Below are 9,804 nucleotides of genomic sequence, written 5' to 3' on the forward strand. Positions count from 1 at the left end.
GCATAAATTATGATAAATCGTCAATCTTTTTCAGCAAAGGAGTTCCTGATAGTGTGCGCTAGCAAATCAAAGATATATTGCATGTACCCAAGGAAACTTTGAATGAAAAGTATCTAGGGATGCCGAGTGACATTGGTACCTCTAAGAATGGAGCGTTTAAGTACTTGAAAGATAGACTCTGGAACAAGGTCCAAGGATGGATAGAAAAACACTTGTCTACGGCGGGCAAAGAAGTTTTGGTTAAATCAGTTGCACAAGCAGTCCCGGTATATTCCATGTCATGTTTCAAGCTGCCACGAGGTCTGTGCGAACATCTGAACATGTTGATTCGGAAATTCTAGTGGGGGAGTAAGAATGGAAAACGTAAGCCTAACTGGGTATCATGGAAGGCCATGACACAACCGAAAAACATGGGGGGCTTGGGATTCAAAGATTTTGAACTTTTTAACTTGGCCATGTTAGCCAAGCAGGCCTGGAGAATATTGCAAAACCCCGAGTCCCTAAGTGCCCGCATATTGAGAAGTATTTACTTCCCAACTTCCTCCTTTCTGGAAGCTCATCTGGGTAGTCATCCAAGTCAAATCTGGCGAGCGGTAATAGAAGGGAAGGAAGTGCTAAAACAGGGGTTGATTAAACGGATTGGCAATGGAGAGTCAACTGATATTTGGAACGACAACTGGCTGCCCCGTACGGAGATGATGCGGCCCTATGGTAGCAAGGTTGTGAACCCTCCATCACAAGTCTCAGAATTGATAGATGCAACATCGGCCACATGGAATAATGAGAAGGTAGCACAAGTTTTTCTGCCAATGGATGTCTCGGTTATCCTGACCATTCCCCTCTGCACAAGGAATATTCCAGATTTCTGGTCATGGCATTATGAATCATCGGGGGTGTTCACAGTCTGGTCCGCATATGCGATGCTGGTTTCTACTAGGCAGAGGAGGGAAGCATGGCTTGAGGAAATCCCCGGCTCCTCGAGTCTGGTCTCCGAGGGGAGCGCATGGAGATCGTTGTGGAAGACAAAGGTGCCCGGCAAAGTCAGGATGTTTCTTTGGAGGCTGGCAAGGCAATCTTTACCCACCGAGGATGTGAGAGCTCACAGAAATATGTCCACATCTAGCTCATGCGGGCTGTGCGGGGCTTTGGATTCATGGCGTCATTCTCTTTTGGAGTGCACCTCCTCCAGGTGTGTATGGGCCCTGTCTGATGCAAGTTTAACAGAGCAGATGAGTGTATCTACAGAGCCGAACGCTAAGCTCTGGCTCTTCTCTTTGCTAGAAGCGTTATCGCATGCATCTTTTGTTCAACTAGCGGTGACACTATGGGCAATTTGGTGGGCTCGTCGTCAGGCAATCCACGAAGGAATCTTCTAGAGCCCACACGCCACACACAGTTTTATCGAGCGCTTTATAGCCGAACTTCATAGTCTGGGAGATGGCGGGGCATCGGTTGCAACTGGCGGCACAAGGATTGTCCCCTGTACTCGGCCCAAGCCTCCGCCTAGAGGCTTTGCGAAGATCCACGTGGATGCAGGGGTTGGCCGGTTCAATAGAGGTGGCTCGGCTGCGGCAATATGCAGGGATGATCAGGGAAACTACCTGGGTAGCTCGGCATTGGTGATCCCGGGGGTAGTTGATGTGGCGACGTTAGAAGCCATCGCCTGCCGTGAAGCTTTGTCCTTGGCAAAAGATTTGAACGTTCATGACTTGATTATCGCTTCGGACTCCAAGCAGGTGATCAACGACATAAACAGAGGCTATGGAGGGAAGCATGGGGCTATTATCTCGGAGATTTGCTTTCGAGCTGCTGCTTTTAATTGTACCTTTGCTTTTGAGGGCCGTGCATCGAATGGTGATGCTCATACTATAGCTAGATCTTCGCTTTCTCTTCAGCGAGGGCGCCATATTTGGCTTGTTCACCCCATGCAAACTGTATCCCACAAACTGTGGCTTATAATCAATAAAGTGTGTTTACCCCTCAAAAAAAAACATCCGAACAAGGCGTGCTTCGAGTCATCTACTCTAGCATGACAAATTGGACATTCTCCACTGACTAACCTTCTCAAAAGTTATTAATTGATTTTCAAAAGAAAAGTTATTAATTGACCGACGTGCCAATTTTAGGGACAGCGCTCGACGATTCAGAAGCCGTCGGATGTGCATCGCATGACCGTAATTGTCTCTGGTGGTTCTTTAGTCGAGCGATAAATGTGACGTGTCGAAGTAACTAACAACACGTTCAAAGCGGAACAATTTTTGTGGGAAACGAGGCGTGCGATAAAATTGAATATGCACTGGGGTGGTTCATAACGAAGCAAATAAGAATCATCATCATTTCTTCTGCCTTATATTTTGGAAGGACGGTGGTAGAAATGGTAAAATGCAGACTTAATTTATTTCTGCCTCATGCTGGTAATTACTTACATATGTAGAATATGGTGTAAACTTCGGACATACTCGTACGGACGTACTTGTCAATAAGATCACCGGACAGTTCTGCAATAACAGCCTTGCAGAACTTATACATGGACTCTAGACATGTAGACTCATTCATACGGACGTACTTGTCAATGAGATCACCGGGCACTCCGTATGCAAGCATTCGGATGGCGGCAGTGCATTTCTGATAAGAGGAGAAACCGATCTTGCCGACGGCATCCTCTTTGCACTCGACATAGTCATCAGAGCAGACCACCCCCTCTCTAATACGGTTGAAAAGATACCTACTCATACGGAAACGGCGGCGAAATTTTTGATATTTGAACAACGGATTTGTTGTATCAAAATAGTCCTTCCAAAGAAGAAAATGTCCGCTCTCTCGGTTGCAATTCAACGTCGGAAGGTGACCCGGAATGGAGCCACGAAACAACGGCCGTTGGCTGTTGAGGTGGTGATGGACCAACACGGCAGCCAATATCTACTCCTCCTCGTCAGACGACGAATCGTCGAAGTCGCAAAGAAAATTGTGGGAAAAGAACTCACCGGCGGAGTCCATTTTCGTACCTTGGCAAACTGTCGAACAGTTTGCGGGCGTTGAAGAAGGAGACGGCTGGCAAAGGGAGCCGCGGCGCGCACGGACCAGCTAGTTGCCCTGCCGACATCCGACGAGCGTGTCAGTGAGGATCTGATCGGGGCGGCGAGGCGGCCTCTTGGTCGCGGGCGGCTGTGCGGTTGGGGGGAGCGGCGGTGGGAAACAGTTTGCTCCTCGACGGCAAGACGATGGTGGCGGGGCGACGGGAGGAGTGAGCGGCGTTGCTGGGCGGATGTGGAGGCGGCGGCAGCTGGCAGAGTCGCCGGCAAAAAAGGGCGGCGGTGTCGGCGACGAAGGAGGCGGACGAGGGTTGCTGTTGGTTGGGGGGGTGGGGGAGGCCAATGAGCCACCGACTAGCGGGCCCTAGAAGAGGAGAAGACGAGTGGGCGCTCGTCCGTCGCGTGTCCGCGCCGACATAAATCCGGCTCAAAAATAGGCCGAGAATGGGTTGCCCACAGACAAAAAGCGGACGCGCGTCTATTTGGATCGACGGGTTGAGCTGACTTTTCTGTCTGTGCCGATCCAAACGGACAGCGGCGGACGAAATGGATCGACTCATTAAAGTTGCTCTTAGAATAGCTTTGCAATAGCACGTAACCGATGGAAAAAGAGCAAAATTCTGGTACTTACCTGGGCAAGCCGTGCTACGTAGTGCAGGCGGTGGAATGATCGATGCAGCCGCAGATCGCTTCACTTCTGAAGGCAGCGATGAGAGGGAGCAGGCGTGGACTTTCCCAGAGGCCAGAGGTGAGAGATGTGGCACTTGTAGTACACAGGCGCTGCATCTGATCCAAATACATATGGGAATAGAAAATACTTGTGCTGATCCAGTCGCGCTCCGCCTCCCCACGTCATGTGGACCAGTGGACGTGGGGGGGATAGTTTGACCCAGCGGATTATTTTCTTCTGCCACCAATCATCCTCAGCTCCCCGGTACAGATTGTCCAGCAATGGTTTTCCAGGCTCTCCCGGTCAGTCAAACAAGAATAGTGATGGACAGTCTTGGATATGTTCCTTGTTTCTCGCAAAAAAAGAAGAAGAGAGAGTATATGTTCCTTTGTTACAGTGTATGCAGTTGCTGCAGCCACTTTGATCTTGTAATAGCTGTGGTGTACAGACTACAAAGCATCCACATAAAACCCCATTTGTAACAAGAAGGGTGCTCTAGCATCCGCATACATTCCTAGCATCACCAAGAGTTCACAAATAAATAAGGGAAAACATTGTTTCTTCCGCCTTTATATTTTGGAACAGGGGCAGTGAAAATGGTAAGCATTTAGGCTTAATTTCCTCCGACTCATGTTGGTGATTACATTACTGCTGTTGAATATATAGGGGAAACTGCAGTGTGATGTCTCTAAGGGAAAGGCAGTACAACACACAACATACACTCATTTTCTGAATAAGTTTGGGGCGTGAAACACAGCAGAGCAAACCTAATCAACACTGCCAGCCAAGGACACGAGTATTTGGGTCGCAAGACAACCTCCAGTAAACCTCGCGTTGGCCCTGGAATTGATGAGTGATCCTCCCATCTTTGGTTGCCCTCAAGACTTCAGTTCCTGCTTCTCTAAACGGTTTTAACCCCCCACTTCGGCTCCTCTCAGTTTTCTGACTTCCGTCTGCATCAAGAATCACAAGTTTAGCCAATGACTTACCATACGAATATATCAATCATGAAAGGATCAGCAATTCTCTTCTGTTCGAAGCAAGCTTGACTTCTAAAACACCATATCGTTCAAAAAAAATCGATGCAATGCCAACAGTAGCTAGAAATACTTCATGTTTTTAAATTTGTGCAGCAAAAATAGTACAGATTAAAAGCACGTCAGATTATTCCACACAAACCTCGCAAGTGAACAGGAGAGAGATAAATGATAAAATGGTTTCATTCCGACACAAATTTGACAATGCATCTCAACCTTCCATTCTCTTCTTAGAAAGTTAGGAGGAGGGATATGATCATACGACCGGTTTTGTTTCAGCTGTTGATCATATGCCCTAGTTTAGAAACATGGCATCCCACCCCTCATTTAGTACTTCAGAAACAGAGATGCCAACAAATGACTACATACGGAGCAAAATGAGTGAATCTACACTCTAAAATATGTCTACATACATTCGTATGTAGTAGTTCATTTGAAATGTCTAAAAAGACTTATATTTAGGAACAGAATGAGTATTATATAGCGTATGAAACGATAAACAAAGAGATTAGAGGTTCTCTATCCAGCCACCAATCCTTTCAGGATCTGTTATTAGTTCCATTCCCAACAATTCTTCTGCAATGGTTATAGGATGAATCTTTGTTATCAGGGATACCTGACCAAAATTGAGAATCTCCATTTCTGTTTTTTGATACCAGTAATGTACTGGTTTTGACATATTTCTCTTATAAAGCTTTCTGCCAGCAATACTCTGTCCTAAGTTTACAGAGCCATATTGCCCTCTGTTGTTTGGGTCCACAAATATATACCAGTCTACTAAATGATATTTCCCAATATGTAGGTATTCATAACATAGCAAACTATGCTCTGAAAAAATCAATTCCCTTTCTAATCCCTACATGCAACGAGGCATGGTGTGAAGGAATGATTTAACCACAACAAGTCAACCACCAGTAGTCAAGATCCTCCCTTGCCATCCAGCTAACCTAATTTCTGCCTTACTCTTAGTGGGTTTCCAAGCCGAATTTCTCATTTTAATCTCATGGGCAGGAGCTCCAACTGTAAAATATTTCATGGGATGAGTACCATATTGGAATACTGTATACAAGTAGGTGGATAGGCATTTCATTTCAAATATTAAGGTAAGGGAGGGAAAACAAAACAAAGGAGTGGTTAGGATAAAACAAAAATAACAAGCAGAACCTCTTACAAGCATTTACATATGAACAGTATCAAATTCAGTACAACTGGCAACACAACAGAAGCATCAAACCAAAATGACAACCGGGCCAATTAGAAAGTGGAATCTCTGTCTCAAAGGAGGCGGAATGCAATATGCGAACCAGTTCAGAAATGCAGCCACATAAAAACACAAGCAAGCATTTGGCAAATGCTACAAATATACTACATAGTCCAATTTGCTCGTTTCTCAAACATAATGTCATTTTAACACTACTGGACAACACCATCTAGTGGCCAAACAAAGGAAATGTTATGATACCTTATCCACATTCCATCAAGCACCTTCGAGTTGAGGGTGCACTTGGTTGTCTATCAAGCAAGGAGGCCATGCCATGATGTAGGGATGGGGATGGCCGTCAAATCTCCTCTGAAAGAGCGTAGCCAGCTCCCCTGTCTCCATGCATAGAGACATGAACCAACTAGGATTATGACCATCAAGGAACGTTTCCATGGTAGAGAAGTACACAAATCCACCAATAGTGGCCACAACCTTCAGGTCACCATGTTCCACAAGTGTACTCTCGGTGACCTCGACAATCGTCTCCAACGGAAACCTCTGGTCGAATATCCATCTCTCGATGCCGTCATCCTCGGCTCCCCGGACCCAAACAAAAAGCTCGAAATCAATTGGGCAGACAATGCAAGGCTTCCCATCCTTGGTCTCGCCAACCCTGAATATGAGATCTCGCGCCACCAAGGTCGGCGGCAAATCCATCTGGGGGAAATGTAGTGTCGCTGTGTTCAGCACAAGGATGTAGGCTTCATTTGTGTGTATCCAGTAGACGAACCCATTCACCAACGTGCCAACTTTAAGCCAGTGCTCGTCTTCAGGCAGTGGCGTCACAGCCTCCGACCACGGGAAGATCTGCCACTCCCTGCTCTCCGACGAGAAGACGGCGGCACGCGCCCGCGACTTGTCATGGCAGGTGTAGACCAGGCGCAGCGGCTCGCCGCCCTCTTCGGAGGAGAGGATGTAGCATCCGAGGTACTTGGCGTCGCCGCGGGCGCCGTCGAAGATCTTGTCGGGCGGCACGGGGATGAGATCCAGGGCCCGCGCGAGGGGGTTGTAGACGGCGAACTGCTCCAGGCTGCAGTTCTGGAGGAGGACGTTGCCGTCGCAGCAGCCCTCTATGGCCCACCCCGGGAAGGTGTCGTCGTCGGCGGGGAGGCGGGTGAGGAAGAAATCGGCACCGCGGACGGCGGCCGCGAGGTCAGGGTCGGCGCGGCGGCGGAGGGGCGCGAAGGCGGGGATGGAGGGGACTTCGGGGTCGAAGAAGAGGCCGAGGAGAGGGGGCAGGTGGGCCTCCCGGAAGCTGCGGCGGAAGGCGGGGGACGAGCGGACGGCGCCGAGGAAGGTGCGGCAGCTGAGGGCGGCACGGACGAGGCTCGGGAGGGAGGGGAGGCGGAGGAAGATCTCGCGGAGGAGATCTTCGTCGAGAGAGATTACCGTGGTGGGAGCGGGTGGCGGCGATGACTTCGCCGCCGCCGGCGATGGTGGTTGCTGCCAGGCCATGGCTAACGCTGAACAGGAGGAATGGAGGGACGCTCTTATCCAGAAAATAATCATGTACAGGAAATAGAAGATAGTGTACTATTATACTTTTCTTGAGAAAAAAACATATTTCATTCTTTTGTTTGATTGTAATTTGAAAACTGAAGCCCTACGCTGCTAATTGACCGAGGCGAGTCTCGGAAAGTTATCACACCCAGAGAAGCTACTGTGTTGGGGAAAGTAGAAGAATTTATAGATTCATATTCACACAAGTGGGATGAAGATCTCCTACGGCCAGTTTTCAACCCAGTGGATGTCTACAGAATATTGCAAATCCCACTTCGTGTGGAGATTTTGAAGGACTTCATATTGTAGCATCACACAAAATCTGGAACGTTCTCAGTCAGATCAGCATAACGTGTTGAGTTTGATAATCAATACAGGAAACAATGGAATGTGATTGATGGGCAGGGAAGTCATCGAGTATATGACATATGGAAATATATTTGGAAGATGCGGGTCCCTGGGAAAATCAAACATTTTACTTGGAAAGTTCTCAGGGGCGTCCTACCGTGTCGAGGGACATTGGCTAGGAGGCACATACCAACGACAACACAATGTCGATCTGTGTTGTGGGTATGGAGGATTCCCAACACTGCTTGTTTACATGCCAGAGGGCCCTGAAAGTCTGGTCGCAGCTTGGGGTTAGAGAAGAAATAGAACGGGTTGTAGCCATAGACCGATCTGGTGCAATCACAATGGATGTGCTCATGAGGCGCCAGGCAACGATGGGTGACCTGCCCTTGGCGGAGCTTATCGCAGTTGGCAGCTGGTATATCTGGTGGCAACGCAGGCAATATGTAAAAGGAGAAGAAATAAGATCGCATGAACGTACTGCTATCTCGATCAAAGTCCTGGCCACAAACTTTGTGCGGGCTAAAACACCAAATCAACCCATTCGTGGGCGTGATCACATGTGGGGAAAGCCAACAAGTGGAAGAGTTAAGATTAATGTTGATGCAGCGTTCTGCCTGGAGAATATGACGGGAGCTACGAGGGCAGTAGCTCGAGATGATAGAGGAGAATTCATTGCAGCCGCATCGTGGTTTATATCGCACGTTACATCAATTGATTCGGTGGAGGTGATGGCTATTCGCAACGGTCTGATCCTGCCAACAAATATTGGATGTAACTCTCTTATTTTGGAATCTGATAGCTCAAATGCGGTGGACATAATTAACCAGGAGGCAAACAGTGTTGCTGATACTATATGTTGGGGATATAACTATTGGGTATGACCCGCCCAGGAGAGGCCGGGTCATCCCTATGATGATCCGTCTCAATGGAGCCCAACGATCATATGGCGGTTCATAAATAGATTTAGTAGAGGGCCCAGACCCAAAGGCGGCTTAAGCCCATGATTATAAATCACCATGTATGTAAGCTTGTATTGTAAGGCATATGAGAAAGGTCACCGAGCCGGATACATTGTATAAACCGACCGAGACTCTGAAGGCCGCAAGGCGTCAACCCGTATATATAAGGAGACGACCTGGCGGCATCTTAGGACAAGAAACAACAGATCGAGAGCCGGGTCAAGCGTATTCGCTCCCTGCTCATCGAAACCCTAGCAATACCAACTACAAACTAGACTAGGCTTTTACCTTCATCGTAAGGGGCCGAACCAGTATAAACTCCTCGTGTCCTTTGTCCTGATTAACCCCTTTAAGCTAACCTCATTACAATGGCTCCATGACTAAGTCCTCACACTAGGACATCTGCCGTGACAATTCCACGACAGTTGGCTCCCACCGTGGGGCTATCACATGGTAGTTTCGAGTTCTTGAAGGGCAACTTCGAAGGGATCAAGGGATATGCTGTGGGCCGGATGACCAAGAGTCGTCGTGGCAAACTCTACATCGACGACGCGGATTGGGGCCCGGAGGCCGGCTCAATTGAGTATGGGTACCGGGTCCCTTTCGGTGGAATCCACGTCTTCATCGGCAAGATCGGCGAACCGGGCCCTGAGCCGGACATCTGCACCGACATCGTCTAGACGGCTCAGCATGCGAGACCCACCCGGGTTCGGCCTGCCATGAATCGTGCCTTCATGGGATTTATCCATGGAGTGGAATCTGAGGACAGACCAACATATGGTGATGAGACCGTCGTTTACTCTGATGGCGAGTCATCCACCGGTGAGACAGGGTCATTGTATCAATGATAACCCACAAGTATAGGGGATCGCAACAGTTTTCGAGGGTAGAGTATTCAACCCAAATTTATTGATTCGACACAAGGGGAGCCAAAGAATATTCTCAAGTATTAGCAGCTGAGTTGTCAATTCAACCACACCTGAAAACTTAATAT

At 48.3% G+C, this 9,804-nt stretch overlaps 1 protein-coding gene across 2 annotated transcripts; it reads right to left on the reverse strand.

The window, feature by feature from the left end:
* Positions 1 to 4,293: 4,293 nt before the first annotated feature.
* Positions 4,294 to 7,519, reverse strand: LOC125515969. 2 transcript variants are annotated; one of them, XM_048681444.1, is made up of 2 exons: positions 6,202 to 7,517; positions 4,294 to 4,655 (listed from the first exon to the last, which is right to left on the reverse strand). In XM_048681444.1, the coding sequence occupies exon 1, from the start codon at positions 7,507 to 7,509 to the stop codon at positions 6,217 to 6,219; it is 1,293 nt and encodes a 430-aa protein (XP_048537401.1). In that variant the 5' UTR covers positions 7,510 to 7,517; the 3' UTR covers positions 4,294 to 4,655; positions 6,202 to 6,216. The 2 variants fall into 2 exon arrangements, with proteins under 2 accessions (XP_048537401.1, XP_048537402.1); XM_048681445.1 differs by lacking the exon at positions 4,294 to 4,655 and adding an exon at positions 4,662 to 5,759 and having other exon boundaries at positions 6,202 to 7,519.
* Positions 7,520 to 9,804: the final 2,285 nt, after the last annotated feature.

The sequence above is a fragment of the Triticum urartu genome, chromosome 6 (genome assembly GCF_003073215.2).
Source record: "Triticum urartu cultivar G1812 chromosome 6, Tu2.1, whole genome shotgun sequence".
Lineage (NCBI taxonomy): Eukaryota > Viridiplantae > Streptophyta > Magnoliopsida > Poales > Poaceae > Triticum > Triticum urartu.

Bases quoted from the DNA above. Each gene is read 5' to 3' on its own strand.
- LOC125515969 (XM_048681444.1), bottom strand. From the start codon at position 7,509: ATGATTATTTTCTGGATAAGAGCGTCCCTCCATTCCTCCTGTTCAGCG.